Source organism: Capricornis sumatraensis, chromosome 17 (assembly GCF_032405125.1).
Source record: "Capricornis sumatraensis isolate serow.1 chromosome 17, serow.2, whole genome shotgun sequence".
NCBI lineage: Eukaryota > Metazoa > Chordata > Mammalia > Artiodactyla > Bovidae > Capricornis > Capricornis sumatraensis.
In genome coordinates, this window is record NC_091085.1 from 52,203,290 (window position 1) to 52,223,026 (window position 19,737).

Genomic DNA, 19,737 nt, shown 5'->3' on the forward strand with positions numbered 1-19,737 from the left:
TTGAGTGGGCAGCAAGGGTAAATCTTTTTTAAAAAAATTGTATGGTCATTTTTACCTTTGTGAATTATTCATACTATAGTTCATTTTTTCTACTGGACTGTAAGTTTTTTTTCCTACTTGACTATAAATACTGTTTGTGTATTATTAGTTTTTTCTGCTTTCTTGATAGTTTTATTTTTTTCTGTTAGTTAAATATCATGTCTGTTGGTTTAAATAGATGATTCTTTATCTGTTAAAGTATACTTACTTTCCTGAGACTCTCACATCTGGCACTTAAACCTGGAAGTGATTCTGCTGTTAGATAAAAGGCAAGGTTTTAATGGGATCTTTTCTGAATAGCTTTTTCCTGACACCATGCTTTTCATAAGCCAGCCCTTCCTCATCTGAACCTGTCTCTGGGGGGCTCATTCATTCTCTCCCTCTGAAGAGTCTCCTTGGATTTGTGCTGGGGAGGCCCCAGGAGGCAGTAACATACCAGGCCAGGATATTCCTCCTTAGATGGCTGAGTCTTCTGCTTTTACCAGCAGAGTTTTTAACTTTTAAACATTTTCTAGTTAAATGTACTGGAATGTAGGTATTTAATTAAAATGTATGCACACAGATGAAATCTGGGTGGGAAAAGAGAATGGCTGCTTCTGTGAAAATGAAACTGAATCCTTTAAAAGATGGGTTAAAACACCAATTGCTTAAAATACAAAAACAATAAACTGCTGTGGAACCCAAGGAGGGAGAAAGAACTGTGAAAGTGCAGAAGGAAGATACCACAAGCCTGGGGTTCTGCTCTTGATGTACACCTCACCTCACCGAACCCAGGCTGGCCGTGGTGAGTACGCCCATCAGAGGCAAGGGTGTGGCCCAGGCCAAAAGTGAGTCAACAGGGGCACACGTTCAGGTATGTATGGACGGAGCATTTTCACACCTGTTTTAATCACACGCTTTCCTTAAATCACCAAATAATTCAGACCTCCCAAGGACTTCTATTATAACACATCACTTGATTATCTTATGGGCCACATCAGATGTGGCCCTTTATTGTGCCTCTCTTTCAAATTTTTCATATTCTTGCTTGCTAATTTTTAAGAATCTAACCACAAATAAAAACAAACTTCGAGAACCCAAGTACAGCTATCTCTAAGCATTTTTCTGATCCAGAGCCAAATTCTAGCCCCGGGCTCTTCCTGGGAATACCCAGGCCACCTCTCCCACTCTAAGACTCTCGGATGCTAGATGGGTTGTTGTCATGGCAAACCAAGGGGCTGATCCTCGAGGGAGGGCTCTCAGGGAACGTTTCCTTCACTACGTGCTGTCCCCACATCCCTCTTCACAAGCAAGTTCCAGGAAGGGGCCAAGGGGTCGTGCACACCACCCATTCACTTCCTACCAGGAAGGAATCTGGTTTTTGTCCTCCTCATTTCAATAAAACTGGTCTCGCTCCTGGAACATTGCATTTAAATCTGTTTGAAATCTGAAGGATGTTTCAGAGCCTGCTCCCCAGCCTCTAGGCAGAGCTGATTACTGCTGAGCACAGTCTCCACAGAAGAGCTCTGTGAGCTCCCTCTGACCCACAGCCTGTGATTCCTCCTGCACCCACAGCAGAGGTCTGATGCAGGCACCTGTGAGCAGCATCTGGCTTGCTGCGTGTTTTGCTGGACTGCCTTATATTTTTACAAAGTACGAATTCACTGCCAACATCTGTGAGTTGAGATGTTTCACCCAAACATGCTAGATTCCTTGCTTCTCTGGAATACCTAGAAGTTGGTCCCTGCCCTTGCCATGTCTAATCAGCCACACGTTCTGTCAGCACCACCTCCTTCATCTCTGCGGACTCAGGCAGATGTGAGGCTGCCCTCGATGCAGGGTGTGTCCAGGCAAGACCCCCCAGAGGCCCTCTCCTACTCATGTCTGTCACTCTTGCACGTGTGAAGGTGATGAAGTGAAGTCAAGTCGCTTAGTCATGTCTGACTCTTTGCGACCCAATGGACTATACAGTCCATGGAATTCTCCAGGCCAGAATACTGGAATGGTAGCCTCTCCCTTCTCCAGGGGATCTTCCAAACCCAGGGGTCGAACCCAGGTCTCCTGCATTGCAGGTGGATTCTTTATCAGCTGGGCCACCAGAGAATGATGACCATCAAAACAACTATTTTGTTGAGGGGAAGAGCCAGTTACTAATGGTGCCCCCTGACTGGAGTATCTCCATCTGGGGTCATGGGTCAGGCAGGGAACCAAGACTTCTCACCTATGAACTGGTTCACAGCAGTTGCAAAGAGCAAGAGTGAGATTATACTGGGGTGGGGGAAGAGGTTGCCATGAGTCACCCTGGCCTCTGGGGCCCCTGGTTGGTGGCAGAAGGGACTGAAGTCATGGGCTCCCTGGGACCTGCCCACAACTTTCATCCTGTCATTACTTGGCCCAGACCACAGGACCTTGCAGTGAAACCCCGAGTCACTGAGCAGCTTCTCTCACTTGGCTATTCCCCTGCCCAGTCCTACAGGGTCTCTAGACAACGCTGAGCCATTACCAATATCACAGTTAACTGCATGTACACTAGTGATAAGCAGCGAGAATAACCAGGTAATCGCCACTCAATCCTGAATTTCTATTCCTTCCCAATTTAAGAAAGTTTGATAGCTCTAGGAATTTAGTGGAGGTGCAGGGACAGCACACTGAACTTGTGGAAATTCAAGGATGGGTCTGAAAAGACACAGCAAGGAAGAAGGAAACTAGAGACGTCTCGCTCAGCAGCTTGCACCTTGGACTGAGGCAGCAGTAGATTCACCTGTGCAGGCTGTCTACACAGAAAGCCCCTGGGGAGTGATTTACAAAATGCTGCAGGCATTTCCGCTTATTATGACAGGTCCACCACACCCCAAGCCCAAACCCTAACCAGCAGGTGAGATCAAATAGGGCCAGATCTGCTCTTTGATTTGAACATTTAAAGAAATTTCATTTGACTTATTTAAGCATTAAAGATGTTACCTGAGTTCTCTAAGAGGTTTTATAAGGACATATGCATTAAGTTCACTAAAGCAACTTATTTCTGAGGTCTAAAAATGTTAATTTAGCACATCAAAATTACACATTATTGCATGCCAATGCCAGACACGAAGTATATAAGGACACAGTTATCATTTTTAACAAAAGCTTCATTCCCCCAAAGCAAGCACTTTATACATTTTAAAACGGAATTAACCTCAGGCTGACCCTCTAATCGCTGAGAGTGACAAGCTTTATAGATGGATTCATTGAATCAGATACCAGATGTAGGCTGAACAGAATTCCTGTGGCTTTGCTAAAGGTTCTTCTCTCATTCAATATTTAACCTCTGAATAAAATAATTTTAAAAAGACCTGGTAGTAAGACCAAGGTTAAATACTTTCAAATAATTTCTTGAATAAAAACTTCAAGATTTGCATTCTATTAGTAATCTTAAGATTAAGAAGAGTAGCAATCAGAGAGAATAAGTGGGGACCGAAAACAGTTCCAAGGTGCATATTAGACACTGTTTTAAGCCCTGTCGTCTTTTTCAGCGAAGTGACCATGGCAGACAACACTACACGTCCACCAATGTCTGTTCTCCCTGCTCTTCTTAACAGAACTGATTTTATTTAGGGCAGCAATGTTTCCAAATGAAAGTCCATTCCCCAGCCTATGCTGTAGGATGAGAAGACCATGTGACACTGCTTTCTGCTCTTGCCCTTCCTTTTCATCCGTCCTGGAATGCAGGCCTGACGCTGGTGATAGGGCAGCCACTTGCCAATATGAAGCAACAAGCAAGAGGATGAGGCCACACGGTAAGGATGCTCAACGTAAAGGTTCCTCATGGCACCTCTACCAGACCTGCCCGCCAGCTTTCATATTTTTTTGACACCCTGCCGGGAAGCGCACAACAAAATACTCACAGTCAGTGGTGTACTCCACCTGGGAGGGCTGCACGGCTGCACCATCCGCCGTGGGTGGGGTGGGGGCAGGACTGTCAGCCTGGGCTTTACGGACCAGTGCTGCAAGGGGGTGATCAGGGTCTACCACCTTCAAAGGCTGCAGAGAGAGAAGATGCCAGGTCACACCATTTCCTGCATTCTGAGTCACGCAAAACCCTTCTGTGGCAAGGTTCATCTCAACTTTAGAACAAGTATCTACGCTTCGGAAAAACCTCAGCACATGCGTGTAAACGTGCGTGCACACAAGGAGGTCCTGACTAATTGTGGCTGAGATCTCTAGCTGGTCATGAGATCCAGAGGAAGTGAATAAATGAATCACTTCACTCTTCCTAATGACATGAGCGAAAGTAAGGATGGGAGATAGGACTAGACTGCTGCTGAGAAAAGTGTCAGCCTCCAAATTCACTCAAAATCTCAAACTGTGCCCCTCCTCAAAACAATTTCTCATTTTTAATCACCAACAGCTTTTAAGGTCCAATCAATCAGCTGCACTGTGTGACTGCTGAAAAGATAAGCTTAGGTCTGAGGGACCCGTTTTCTCACATCACAAATGGCAGCATGAGGGGTGTAGATTAACTCCTAATGATAAGGATGAAAAAAAATAAATAGGTTTTTAGGTAACATTATGTTTCCTGTGACAGATGGTTTCAAGCAGCACATACTCTATGCACCTATGAAATCCTCTTATAATAAAATCTGTATGAAAAACCCATTTTCTAAGTCTTAACCAACATTTTACTCATTCTAAATATCCCAAATAGTGAAAAAATCCAAAATATAATAAAATGAAAACAATATGCTTGTGATTATATAAAACAGGGCATATAAGAAATAAAGGGACCAAATCCTTTGCTGCCAAGTCAAACAAAACCGAAATATACCTCAATGATCGTAAAACGAAATAGAGCTATTACACAAAAACATGCTTAACAACTTCCAAGGTTAAATTAGCAGTTTTGTTCTGTAAGGAGACCAGCACCTTCATGAGCTCCTCCAGGCGGTTGCACTTCTTCGAGGCGAAGAGGGACGGATGCAGGTAACTGCCATCCTCCTCATCGTCGTCATCTTCATTGTCAGAGCTGACGCCTGACTCTGAAAGCAAAGCACATTTCAAGATTTTAAGGTACAAATATACTGTGTGGGAATGCAGGAACAGACAAAGGCAGAACTATGTGCTGCCATTCCTCGATTATCTGTCCAAATAATCCCTCTGGGAAAGACTCCCCATCTCACTGCCCCCGAAGTCACTCAACAGCAAGGCAGGTGCTGAGAAAGGCGTAGCCCAGTGGCACCTCCCCTCTGGCGTTTATCGGTCAGGGGCCACTGAATATTCACATTTTTTACAAAAGAGGCAAAAATCTTACTGATTTATGAAGGTGAAATAACAGCAACAGGTATTTTAGAAACCTACAGGAGACCAACATGGAGAAGGTAAGGTCTGCAGTAAGACTGATACAACTGATTTTGAAAATCATGTTTCAGCTGAAAAAAAATTCAATGGCAGACAGATATACTGCTGTCTCAGGATGTTATTCGAAATACTTAATTAGCCTTTGCTGTAAGAACTCCAAATTTAGACACTCAACCTTACGCCCTAACCGGGCGTGTACCCTAGAACCATCCACGAAGCATGAGCCTGCTGCTTTCTCTGTGACACGTTCAACAGCCCAAAGGAAAGAATTATTTCCAACCTACATGGATATGTTCTGATGGCATCAATATTTAATTCTACATCACCAATCTATAAAAATATTAATAAAGAATCTAACATATTTTCAGACTTATTAGGAAGAGTGTCATACTAGACTATGGAGCACCAGCAGGTTTAATCCCCGGGCCTTGGCAGCAGGACTTCATAAACGTTCTGGAAGTTCTGCAGTGTAGACTTCAAGCTTCTATCTATGAGGATGACTCTCCCTACACTTCTCCAGGGTCCCCCCTTATCCCTGCCCCACTCCACCCCAACCAACGCAGGACAGAAACAGTCTCACATACTCTTCTTCTCTTCACTTCTGTTTTCTGCCAGTACCGTATACCGTCCTTCTTTCATCGCTTTCTGGATGAATTTGTAGTAGGGGTTGAGGTAGTGATCGAAGCGTAGGAAGTCAAACTGAGAGTTTCGGGCCTGCTTGGCTTTCAGCATTATCTCGAACTGTGCACCTTGTTTGCACACGAAGTTGGCCGTGCGCTCAATGATGGCATGCATTTTGGCTGTTGGTGGCTATGAGAAAACACACACATTCATGTCACCAGTTTGTTCTCTTGTCCACTGACTATGTGACTCAAAACATAGAACTGACCCTGGTTTTTACTGCCAACTATAGGAAACTACAGACATTTCAAGGGGAAGAGCCCAGTTTGAACAGAGCGACACTGGCCCCTGTCGCAAGACAACTAGTTTCTGAATTTTGTGAGGAGAAAACTCCTGTGCTGAGGCAGGACATTCTAGCTTTGTACTGAACTGATGGGGGAAGACTTCTGTAAGAAAATCAACAGGTTTCCGTATATTGGGCACCCTTGAACATGGTTCCAAGACAGGCTTCAGAGGGTTATGAATCTTCTGGGAAGCTGTACGTAAACTCGGCACATACACATGCATATTTCTAGGAGAGGGTGCATGTTTCAACAAGCTTTTCAAGGATCTAAGAATCACTTCTCTTTGGGCTCTAGAATCACTGAAGATGGTGACTGCAGCCATGAAATTACAAGACACCTGCTCCTTGGAAGAAAAGCTATGACAAACCTAGACAGTGTATTAAAAAGCAGAGACATTACTTTGCCAACAAAGGTTCATATAGTCAAAACTACAGTTTTCCAAGCAGTCATGTACAGATGTGAGAGCCTCACCATCAAGAAGGCTGAGCACTGAAGAACTGATGCCTTCGAACTGTGGTACTAGAGAAGATTCCTGAGAGTCCCTTGGACAGCAAGGAGATGAAACTAATCAATCCTAAAGGAAATCAACCCTGAATATTCACTGAAGGACGAATATTGAAGCTGAAGCTCCAATACGTTGGTCACGCAATGGGAAGAGTCAACTTCCCAATGGAAAAGACAGAGGATGAGATGGTTGGATGGTATCACTGACTCAATGGACAAGGGTTTGAGCAAACTCAGGGAGATAGTGAAGGACATGGAAGCCTGGCTTGCTGCAGGTCATGGGGTTGCAAAGAATTGGACACAACTTAGCAACTGAACAGCAAGGTATGGTCTGGCCAGAATAGGGAGGGTTTCACCCACCTTTACTGGGTGAATCATCTTGTTGCCTTAGAGTGAGTTTACTACTAGGAATCAGACCCCACCTCTCTCCTGCACCTGCTGCTAAGTTACCTCTACCACATCCCGAGCTGAGCAATTCCTACTCACACATGGAGCCCCTCAGACCAGAAGCTGGAAGCCACACATCTGAAATACTTTTATTAATATCAATGAAAAGATTAATACTAGAAAATTACATGCAAATAAAGTGGGAAATGGCCTCTCATTAATGACGCCCAGTCAAGATGCTTATTCTCACTTGAGGCCTGAATCCTTCATGAAATACCAATGCCTTAATTCTCAAATATGATTCCTGAACTAATGACATCCTTCACTCTTCAACAGCGTAAATGTCTACAATTAAAGCTATTCACTGATCTTGAAATAAACCAGAGACCATGTTAAAGGCTCACTGAGTACTTAAGTCTGGATGCTGATGCATGTTTTCAGTGGCTTTGCCTCAACAGGAAGATTAATTTTTGAGTCAGTGCATATATGATAATCATTTATGATTACTTCAGAACAATGACCCTTATGAGAAAATATAACCCCATCTGCCCCTATATGTAGAGATATTCTCTCATGGCCTAGCCACATGTTGGGCAGTATTATGGCTACAGTGGTTACAGAGAAACAGACAGGTAATTTCACAAAGCGATGATGAGTATAGAGAAGCAAAGTACTTTATGAACGTCCTTTCAAGATCTGCTACTGAAGCAAGTGTATATAAGACAAATGCCTGGTCTGGAGAAAGACATTCTTTGCTCTATCATGTAAGTTTTAGAAAAATCCTTTTCTATTTAAGAATATAATCATTCCCACCCAAAGATGAGATTTTAAGGATATGCCCAATGTTCAACACACATATGTTACAAAGACTGATATGGGGGAAAATGATTTTCCAATTCAAGAAAGTGCTTTAAGAAAATGACTGAGCCCCAAGAAGCGGGGCTAACACCTCCCAGATCCCCCAAAATTAATGTGGCTCTAAGAACTCCAGAGCAGGAATCGAAAATGGGACAATATGTGAGTTCAGAAAACCTGCACAAGTATGAGATTTCTGAAAAGGTCTGAAAAGACTGGAGCTCAGATCCAGGAGCTGGGGGAAAATGAGGGGCCAGACTGGGTGGCACATGGGGTGAATAAGTGAGGAACCCCAGGAGCAGCTGGGCTGGCCCTTTCCTCCACTGTGATAATGAAAGTGAAAGTCGTTCAGTTGTGTCCAACTGTTTGTGACCCTGTGGACTATACAGTCCATCAAATTCTCCAGGCCGGAATACTGGAGTAAGTAGCCATTTCCTTCTCCAGGGGATCTTCCCAACCCAGGGATCGAACCCAGGTCTCCCGCACTGTAGGTGAATTCTTTACTAGCTGAGCCAAAAGGGAAGCCCAAGAATACTGGAGTGGGTAGCCTATCTTTTCTCCAGCAGATCTTCCTGACCCAGGAATCGAACTGGGGTCTCCTGCATTGCAGGCGGATTCTTTATCAACTGAACTATCAGCCCTCTGTGATCACAGCCCCAAATAAACATCAGATTGAGTCATGAACTGCATTGTAAAAACAAAACTATGGATCTAACAGCACGGAATATAGGGCTGTCACGGGTGGAAAGGTCTACTGAAACCAGATTCAAAATCCTGAAGCCAGAAGGGAACATGGTGACATATGTGTTTTTAAAAATACATTTAAGTTCTGCATGGAAAGAGGGACAAACAGTTAAGAGACAAAGTACCAGAAGAACAAACATGAACAACACGTGCTGGACCAGGGGTTAGTTAGCGCTCATCATACACGAACAGTCCTCACAATCTCCTGAGAAAACACACGAACTCCACAGGGACATGGGTAAATAAAATTTGTCCCCGCCTCCATCCCGTGGCAACACACCAGCTGAACACATGGTGAGAATTAACGCTCTAATCAGAACAACCTTCAACGAAGCGTAACCATGTGGCCCCAAGTTCTGCAATGGCTCTGGGCTGCCCTGGGGCCACTACTCTTGACACCTCTAGCCTGTGTCCCCGTCACAGAAATACTGGTGTCAGGGGGACTGAGGAGCCAAGCAGCACAGTGCCTGGCTCACAGCACCTGCTTAATGAACACTCCTTAGCCGCTGTTGCTATTAACCTACTAGATGGAAACCCAGCCCATGGTGGGAACTGTGCATTGAATCCTTCCCCCTTTCCCTTTTGTCCATAAAGTAAGTTAAACAAGCACATTTCATTGGAAGGACTCATACTGAAGCTGAAGCTCCAATACTTTGGTCACCTGATGCAAAGAGCCAACTCACTGGAAAAGACCCTGATACTGGGAAAGATTGAAGGCAAGAGGAGAAGGGGATGACAGAAGATGGGATGGTTGGATGGCATCACCGATTCAATGGACATGAGTCTGAGCAAACTCTGGGAGATTGTGAAGGACAAGGAAGCCTGGCATGCTGTAGTCCATGGGGTCGCAGAGTCAGACATGACTGAGTGACTGAACAACAAAGTGCATTTCCCATGTAAACACACTCAAATGGGTGTGCTGAGGAGCAGCACTTCTAGTCCCCATGGCTTGAGGGAAACAAAAGAAGGTACAGAACAGACAGGCCCAGAAGGTCCATGGCATCTCAGGTGGGTGAGAGACCAGGTTGAGACATGCCCTCTACCTTCCCTGCAGTGCAAGACAAAACAACCACAAACGGGCCTGGGTGTGTGCAGAACTCAGGAGGTGACAAAGCCTGGGAAAGGAACAGGTAACTGCAAACACTGTTAGGACAAGCATTGGGCTACATATTCTGGCAAAAACTAGGTCCTTATTTCCCAAGAAACATACAAGTAGCCACACAGAGTCAGTATAAAAAGCTAAAATAGAGCTGTGAGGCCACCTGAGGGGCTTGCGTCTAGTCTAGGGGCTGGACCTGAAACAAGTGGCCAGCCTCAAGCCTGCACCAGCACGCGTCCCCAGGGTGCCATGACCTCTTAACTGCTCCCGATGCTTCACACGAAACCCCAGAGCCCCTGCAGCCATTGGGTTCTAAACCAAAAACTTAATTTAGAAACCAAGAACCCCTAAAGCACCTGTTCTCTTTACCATCCTCAGCCCCACATGGCCAGGAGCTAGAGAAGCCCCTGCCCACCCAGGCAGCATGTGTCCACATAAACACATGCCAGCAGTTTCAACATTAGTAACTGAGATGGACTATATGACACAGACATCTGTCTGCTAGAGCTCTTCCACTAACGTGGAGACGACAGGGTGTGTATAATGCACACAGCGGATCACTGCTCCAATTCACAGTAATTATCAAAAATCTACTACTGACATCACCATAAAGGAAAAGCAAGCTGTCCATTGGAGACCCAGTGAGCACTCACAACTGGCTCCTACACAGAGCAATTTCCTACTCAAGAGACCATTTTATAATAACATCAGAAGAGAGCAGACTTTCAGTTCAAGATGGTGGAGCAGAAGGACATGTGTTCATCTCCTGCGAGAGCACCAAAATCACAACTAGCTGTTAAACAACCACCGACAGGAGGACACTGGAACCCCCCAAAAAAGATACCCCACATCTAAAGATAAAGAAGAAGCTGCAGCAAGACTGCAGGAGAGGCACAATCACGATAAAAGCAAATCCTATGCCCACCGAGTGGGTGGCCCACAAACTGGAGAACAATAATACCAAAGTTCTCCCACCGCTGGGAAGGTTCTGAACCCCACATCAGGCTTCCCAGACTGGGGATCCAACAAAAGGACTGGGCACCCCCAGGGAATCTGACCTTGAAGGCCAGTGGGATTTGATTATAGGACTTCCACAGAACTGGGGGAAACAGAGACTTCGGTCTTGGAGGGCACACCAAGACCCAGAGGAAAGGAGCAGTGACCCCACAGGAGACTGAACCAAAACTCCCTGCTAGAGTTGGGGGCCTCTGTGGAGGTGTGGGTTGGCAGGGGCTCACTGTGGGGCCCGGGGCACTGGCAGCATCAGGTTGGGAGGGTCCCCGTTGGTGTAAGCCCTCGTGGAAGTCACCACTACCCCTACCATAGAGCTAGCAGACGCCAGGGCTGAGTTGCCTCAGGCCAAACAACTAGCAGGGAGGGAGTGCAACCCCACCCATCAGCAGATAACTGGATTAAAGCTTTACTAAGCAAGGCCCTTTCACTTTTCACTTTCATGTATTAGAGAAGGAACTGGCAACCCACTCTGGTGTTCTTGCCTGGAGAATCCAGGGACGGCAGAGCCTGGTGGGCTGCCGTCTATGGGGTCGCACAGAGTTGGACATGACTGACGCGACTTAGCAGCAGCAGCAAGCAAGGGCCTGGCCACCAGACCAAGACCCAGTTTTTCCCATGCCAGTCCCTCCCATCAGGAAGCTTACACAAGCCTCTTAGCCTCCCCTATCAGAAGGCAGACAGAATAAGCAAGAGGCACAGTCCCAAAGCGGCTAAAACAAAAACCATATTACAGAAAGTTAATCAAAATGAAAAAGCAGAAAGTTATATCCCAGATGAAGGGACATCATAAAACCCCAGAAAAACAACTAAATGAAGTGGAAAAGGAATCCGCCAGAAAAAGAATTCCGAATAATGACAGTGAAGATGATCCAGGATCTTGGGAAAACAATGGAGAAGATACAAGAAATATTTACCAAAGACCTGCAAGAACAAACTAACAGATGAGTAATATACTGGAAGGAATCAACAGCAGAATATCTGAGGCAACTGAGGCAGAAGAACAGATAAATGACCTGGAGGACAGAATGGTGGAAATCACTGCCTCAGAAGAGAATACACGAGAAAAGAATGAAAAAAAAAAAAAAAAAAAAAGACAGCCTAAGAGATCTCTGGGACAATATTAAATACACCAACATTCACATTATAGGGGTCCCAGAAGCAGGAGAGAGAGAGAAAAGACCTGATAAAATATTTGAAGAGAAAATAGCTGAAAACTTTCCTATAACAAGGGAAAAGAAACAATCAACCAAGTCCAGGAAGCAGAGTCCCAGATAGGATATACCCGAGGAGGAACACACTGAGATACACAGTAATCAAACTGACCAAAATTAAAGAGAAAGATAAAATATTAAAAGCAGCAAGGGAAAAACAACAAATAACATACAAGGAAACTCCAATCAGGTTTATCAGCTGATTTCTCAACAGAAACTCCACAAGCCAGAAGGGAGTGGCAAGATATATTTAAAGCAATGAAAGGGAAGAACCTACAACCAAGATTTCCCTACCCAGCAAGACTCTCATACAGATCCGATGCAAAAATCAAAAGCTTTCCAGGCAACCAAAAGTTAAAAGAATTCAGCAACACCAAACCAGCTTTACAACAAATACTAAAGGAACTTCTTCAGGCAGGAAACACAAGAGAAGCAAAAGACCTACAGAAGATAAACCCCAAACAATTAAGACTATGGTAACAGGATCATAGTATCTATAATTACCTTAAATGTAAATGGATTAAATGCACCAACCAGAAGACAGAGACTGACTGGGCAGATGAAATCATGTGCATGTATGCACCTCCATTTACCACATCACTCTGCTTCACCCCCCAAACTGTATGTAATTACTGTGAGGTTAATCATGTTCCCATTATGGCTTGTGACTGTAATCATCTTTTACTTTTTGTCTGGTCACTGATTGATAAACATCTTTCTCTACTGTGATTATGTAACTATTACTCACTTAATACCACTGTATCATGACTGGTCAACAGAAAAATAATAAAACTGTAAATTACCAAAACCAAAGAGGAAGAACCATCAAATCCATGCTGCACTAAATATGGGAGGTGTCATGCACACGTGAGGAGAATGCAAAAGACTTCTGTGAGTTTTCAACGTCCACTGATTATCAGTGATACTACAGCGGGACACACAGAACGACCTGGAATACCCACATCCATGGCAGGAAGATGCCAAAGAAAAAACTTTACAGTGAGCACAAATAGCCCTTTTCTGGGTATGTACATGCAACAAAAATGTTTCAAACATCCCTAATAAACATGTAGGGATCCTACAAAGCATAGCAATTCATGACAGCCCGACAGTCAAAAGACTGTGAGTCAGAGTTCCTGCCTGCTGTGTGTGACCCAACTTCTTTCTCCATCTGTGAAAGAGAGATGGTAACAGGAAGCTACTTCATAGGATCACTAGCATTAAATGAGGTAACAGGTGGAGAACCCTTGATGAGGCCTGTTACAATGTAACCTTAACCAAATGTAGCTGAAATAGCCAGGCGAGGTGAGATTAATCCAACTCCGCCAGTAACCAGCTGCAGGGCACTAAGGTGGAGAGGAGGCCACCCAGGTGTTCCTCCTGAGTGCAGGGGCTGCCTGGAGATACCACAGGGTCTTGACATACTAGAGAGGAAAACCAGGCGGAAGTGTGCCAAGGGAATGTCAAGGTGAAGACACTTATCTTGATGCTGCTGCTGCTAAGTCGCTTCAGTCGTGTCCGACTCTGTGTGACTCCACAGATGGCAGCCCACCAGGCTCCCCCGTCCCTGGGATTCTCCAGGCAAGAACACTGGAGGGGGTTGCCATTTCCTTCTCCAATGCATGAAAGTGAAAAGTGAAAGTGAAGTCGCTTAGTCGTGTCCGACTCTTTGCGACCCCATGGACTGCAGCCCACCAGGCTCCTCCGTCCATGGGATTTTCCAGGCAAGAGTACTGGAGTGGGGTGCCATCGCCTTCTCCAGACACTTAAATCTTAAGTGCCCACAAAAACTACATTAGAGAAAGATAGGCCAGAGCAACTTTACTGAAGCCAAGCTGCTTTGAGCAAGAGGGTTTTTACACCTAAACGTGGCTAACAGTCTCCTCACCAGGAATTCTGACTAGGTTTTTCTGCGCTGGTAAAACCTGGGGATTCAACCACATGGTCTCTGAGAGTGAGCCAGTTTCCGAGCCCCCGATGCTCTGGTCTAGTGATTCTACTGTAGTGTTTCTCTTTTTCTTTAGAGAAAAGTAGGTGGTGTGTGATGAGCTTTCCTCCATTAACTCAAAAATATTGTAAAGCATCACACAAACTGTAAGGCGGCTGTGACTGTGGTGAGGCTCTCACATGAGTACTTCCCGGTAAGTGCTAACAGCGGTGAATAGCAACGTGAAGGACAAAGACACCTACCAGCTCCACATCAGGCGGCACGTTCAGTCCTAATGGGGCAATGAAAGGCTCCTCGTTTTCCTCCAAATTTTCAGCCTCATTTTTTTCTGTATAAAAAGAAAACGTAAAACTTCAGAACCACAACCTAAAAAGAGGGCACCACCATCAGTAAGCAACAATGGAGGGGAGAGCGGCAGGAGCATCACCTGGCCCCTCGTGGTCTTGTCGTACATCAGCTCCCAGAAACACTTCCACTCTCTATTCTGTGTTCACTGTACTACCTGTCAGCAAAAGCACCTCACCAGGTCCCAGGGGGGCCGGGCTGGTGCAGCATGGGGCCATGCCTCCCTCGTTCTTGTCTGCTTCCTCCTAGTACTGACAGAGTGGCAGCGCGGACTCCAGGGCCACGGTGCAGGCGCAGTGAGACAACGCACGAGAGCGCTTCCACCCCAAGGCTCTGCACGCAGCAGGCAGACACACTTTCAGCTCTCCTCCTTCCCAGCCCCTCTGATCTGCTGAGCCCACCCCCCACACTATCTGGGTGGGTTCCCCAGAGGGCCAAGCACAGCACAGGGTGCTCAACTGCAAGATGGCTGTTTTCATCACTGAACCATAAAATCCCTGCATGTAACTGCCAAGACCTCTCCACCCAAGCAAACCACCTCTCTCTTCACAAATAATCAGATGTATGTCTATTTTCATTTCTTGTTTAACGGTTCACTTAACAAACATCTGTCTACTGGAAGTCAGACAAGACACCAAACACTGCAACTTTCTGAATTCTAAGGTATCTATATACATCTCAATTTAATGAACAATTTAAGAGGATATAGTGAAATATATGAAAACATACTACTAGAAAACCAAGCTAACATTTTTAAGAATTTCACATCTACTTATTTCTTCAAAAAAGATGATGTGAAAAAAACATTAAGTCTTCATCAAAACAAATATCTCCATTGTACATAATGGATTCTCGTGAAGAGACAACCATTTCAAACTTAATTCTCTGCGAAGCCAAGAAGCAATTTTATACAGGCTTCACAGTACAAAAGACTTGCTGACTGCAGTCTGATGAGACACAGATTGGTTTGTAAGAGTATTCACCACTGTTCACAAGCTCACATACCCTTGTTCTCTCCCAAGAACTGAAGACTTACTATGGCCTGAAAGCTCCCTGTAATCAGCAACCCATCTCTTCAGCTTCAGTAACCAAATGACACAGGAGAACTTGTAAGTATTAGAAACACCGGTTTGCAACATGCCAAGCAACAGCTTAAAATCCCCAAATTTCTTTGGGAATGAGGCCAAAGGTGTGAATATATAAAAGTATAACTTTACTGTATCTCCCTAAAATGACAAAGTGGTATAAACTTTGTTCAAACAGCCTTTCCTTAGTGCTAAGCTGTTCTCAAAAATAAAGGAACTCAGAGCAAAAGAGCTATTTGGAACAGGTAGGTTACAGATTTGCTCTGTTCTTACACATACTTTTCTTCACAGAAAAATGGTTTTAGTAGTACAAAATAAAAAGCAACTTTTGTAATGCTAACTAAGATTCAAATAAATTTAAATCTTTTCTTGTTAAAAAAAGGGATAGATGATGATGAAAACCTGTGAAAATAAAGGATGGAACTGGGCTGGAAACAGTAAGCTGCTGAAAGGGAAGAGAGAAGTTACACAGAACTAAAGGCACCGTCGAAGGCTTCTGGTTAATATCACCAGGATTCACAGCAGTCGAACACCAGGACAGTGCAGTCGCCCCTCAGTGTCTGCAGGGGCACCAAAATCCGGGGACGCTCAAGTCCCAGAGCTGGTCCTCTGTATTGGATTTGACCAACAGCACAATACTGCTTTTTATTGAAGGAAGAAAAAAATCTGAGGATAAGCAGACCTCCCCAGTTCACACCTCTGTTGCTCAATGGCCAACTGTATGGCATTTTTGTAAATCAAAGAATATTGAGACATGTTGGTGACTCAGAAAAACAAACAAAAATTAAAATTTTAGACTGTAAGATAATGCAGCAGTAAAATACAATCTGGTTGTTAGTGGTACTGGGTACCAAACTATATTCTATTTAAAAAGTATGTGTATGTATGTGTGTGTGTGCATGCGTACATGTTATTTGTATATGTGGCATTTTATTTATACTAGTGTAAATTAAAAGTTGAGCTGTAAGTTTTACAGGGGCCCAACTTCCATTAAAAAAATCAGCACACAAAGCAAAGTTCTGAGAATGTGGTTACAGAAATAAGATTTTAAATATGGAGAATTTACATTAAAGAGAAAACACACTAAAACTTGGAAGAGAAACTAAGCCACACTGAAGTTCTTAAAATTCAATGTTGTTGTTATTTAGTTGTTAAGCTGTGTCCAAATCTTTTGCAACCCCATGGACTGTAACCCACCAGGCTCCTCTGCCCATGCGATTTCCCAGGCAAGAATACTGAAGTGTTTTCAATAATCTAACCATATTTGACATCAGGTAGCCCAACAATTACACTGAGACAGGTGCCCAACACCTAGAACAGGCATTTGCGACATCTTTCTGCAAAAAGCCAGACAGTAAATATTCCTGGCTTTTTGGCCAGGTGGCCTCTGTCTCAACAACTCCACTTTGTCAATGAAGTGCAGAAGCCACACAGACAAAACAGGGACAAATGAGCATGGCTGTTCCAATATAACTTCACAGAAATGCGCCAACTGGGTCTTCAGTCATAGTTTGCTGATCCCCAATCTAAAATGTTAAGAAACCATCACTGTAGATTTTCCCAAAATAGTCGATTGACCTTGCAAAAGACATCTGGGTTCTATGACTCTCAGTTCTTCCATTGTGAAATGGAGAGAGTGTGCATTCCTTCCTTCTGATCGAACACTGCATATTTAAAGCACACAGAATGTACAAGGCTCAGAGACAACAACAAAGTTGGAACTGTCCGGAATCCTAAGATGGATGACTTATTCCAGATTAAGGAATGAGTGTATGCTTCTCAAACCTGCAAGAACACGTCCACTGCACCCTAGCTTCTGAGGTCTGCTCAGATTCAAAAGTCAATGCTAGAAGGTGTTTAATACCTTAACTAGGCTTTAACTCAATAGGATTAAAATTACATCTGGGAAAACTCTTGAGAAGCTTGCAGAACAGAGCTGTGCAACAGTGATTCCTATGGCCATAAAGTAATGAGCAGAATGAAAGCAAGGGCAATGAGGCAAGTGTCTGTATAAGCTGGCCCCCACATCTTGCTGTCATGCCCCGAGGTGAAGAAGCTGGGAGAACCCTAGTGTGGCTGCAGGGCACAGGCATTTTAATGTGCAGGGCAGATGGCATTTTAATATTAACTGCCACAGTTACTTCATACTTGCCAGAAGATTTCTTACTTGAGGAGAAAACAATAAGTAAGTCCATATCACAGGTTCAGCTAGCTCCAGAATTCCATCTCTCTATGATGTGATTCCAGTTCATTACTCCAAACATTTGAATAGGTTTCTGAAGCTCTTCTTCTCTTTAAACAGAATATCCTGAATAAAGTGATCCACTCTTAATGTTTCCAGTGTGTGTTACCATTATTGACAATTCATGACTGATCAGTATGCAGGGCTGTTATACAGGTGCTCTCAGGGCTTACCAAAGTGAATATGGAGTTTATTTTCGAATTGCACAGCTCCAGTTTCTTTTAGTAGCACCATCGTTTATTTAAAAAAAACATTCAGAGTTAATCCAAAAAGGCATACATTTAGAAGCTTTATTTCTAGGTAAATATTACTTACTTTAAAATACTGTGGTAAGTCTATGTCCTAGGGCCTATCGAGCCTAACCAGGACACCCTGTGCTATCTTCTGTTTGATAATAACTGACTCCACAGGTGTCCTTCCACTGGACACTTGTCATTATTTCACTCATGGAGTGGCTATGAGGAAGCAGGTTAGCAGGAGAGTGGTTAATGCCTGTCCCTTCAAGACCTGAGAACTGTGGATTTCAACACATATACTGTCCATACATTCCATACACAGAATTCAGAGTAACTTCCTGCTCCATGAATCCAAAAGCAAGAAAGGAAAAGGCAACCAGATCCTTGGAAGATAACTGAACTCTGAATTCATTCCCCACTTCCAACAACAATTCCTTTCCTACTTCTTAGCTTTGTTTTACCCTAACATCAATCACGTTTCCTCTCTGTCCCATGGTGACACTGTGGCTGTTTAGTGCCCGTAATCGTGCTTTGAAGACTCTACGGTTACACGCAGCGCCTGCCCAACATCATCACCCGGGCAGCCCCCTCACCTCACCTCTCTGTTTGGAAGGTTCTTCTTCCTCCGTGGGTTCGGATGGGTCATAGTAATCACTGCCGTACGTGAATCCCACTGCATTATAGCTCCCGTCCTCCGCCAGTGCTTCACTCAACCGCTTGTATTCTTCCTCTTGAACAAAAATGAGAATTATGTTAACAGAAGCAGAAATTTACTGAGAAACATTTTATATATTTCTAAAGTTGTGGCTATCAGTAAAGCACACAACACACTTTTTCCAACCTCTTTTCGAGGCAATAATGTTTTTTAAAATTTCACACTTCACATCTATCAATATGTACTTTTGCCAGTACATGTTTACCACAGACAGCGGATTACACGTCTTTTGTGGAAAATTTCTTCCTGCTGAGAAACTTGGGGATTAAGAACTGTATGAAAGATTGTTACGGCAAAGACAAGAACATCAATTTTAATTTATACGATACTGTTAAAGAAGAACAGTTAAAGAGTTTGGTTTTTGTTTTTTCAAATCCCAGTCTGCCCTCAAAAGCTGGGAAAATTCTCTGTGGCTCTATATATAAACTATCCTGAGGTCCTCTCAGAACGCAAAGACTGCTGTTTTTCCAATCCACTGGGTACTGTCAAGATAATATCAGAAAGAGTGAGTATAAAAAAATGAATGGGAGTAAACTTTTAAATACTTAAAAATTTTTTAAAAAGTTTGTTGCTTAAGTAAGTTTTTCTTGAGCAGTACCTTGCCTTGCCTCCTCCTCAAGCAAGTCCGTATGCAAGGCTAAATACCTCTCTTCATCACACAGGGCCTCTATTCGTGCCTCCTCTTCGGAGAGCTGGTAATCTCTGTTCCATGTGGAATACTCAGCATCGTACTCAGAAAGGTCATGCAGGTGACCGCGCCCATCATATCTGTAATATGAACATGCTGGTCAAGGGGAAGAAATTAACGTTTGGGTTGGTTCGTGTGTGACGTTTTCTATGTATACTTACCAATTAAAATAAATAAAAATATTAAAGCAAACATAAAAATGCTTCTCATTATATTTAATTTGGCTAGTCATATCTCACCTACTTTTAAACTCAAGTTATCTTAACAAAGTCTAAATTCCTTTCTAACATGTGATAAAACTTATAATTAAAGGTAAACAATCCTTTAATAGCTTAAATGGTATCCAC

The 19,737-nt window shown here is 43.8% G+C and overlaps 1 protein-coding gene across 5 annotated transcripts in view; it reads right to left on the reverse strand.

Moving 5' to 3' along the window:
• Positions 1-19,737, reverse strand: part of SFSWAP (splicing factor SWAP) — an 80,220-nt gene that overhangs the window by 57,904 nt on the left and 2,579 nt on the right. For 4 of the 5 annotated variants that reach the window (XM_068989733.1, XM_068989731.1, XM_068989730.1 and 1 more), the window contains exons 2-7: positions 19,301-19,470; positions 18,586-18,717; positions 14,322-14,407; positions 5,937-6,162; positions 4,921-5,033; positions 3,903-4,038 (exon numbers count right to left, since the gene is read on the reverse strand). In XM_068989733.1, the coding sequence (XP_068845834.1) occupies positions 3,903-4,038; positions 4,921-5,033; positions 5,937-6,162; positions 14,322-14,407; positions 18,586-18,717; positions 19,301-19,470 (863 nt within the window). Of the gene's footprint in view, positions 1-3,902; positions 4,039-4,920; positions 5,034-5,936; positions 6,163-14,321; positions 14,408-18,585; positions 18,718-19,300; positions 19,471-19,737 lie in introns of those variants that run through there. The other variant, XM_068989734.1, reaches the window with a different exon arrangement.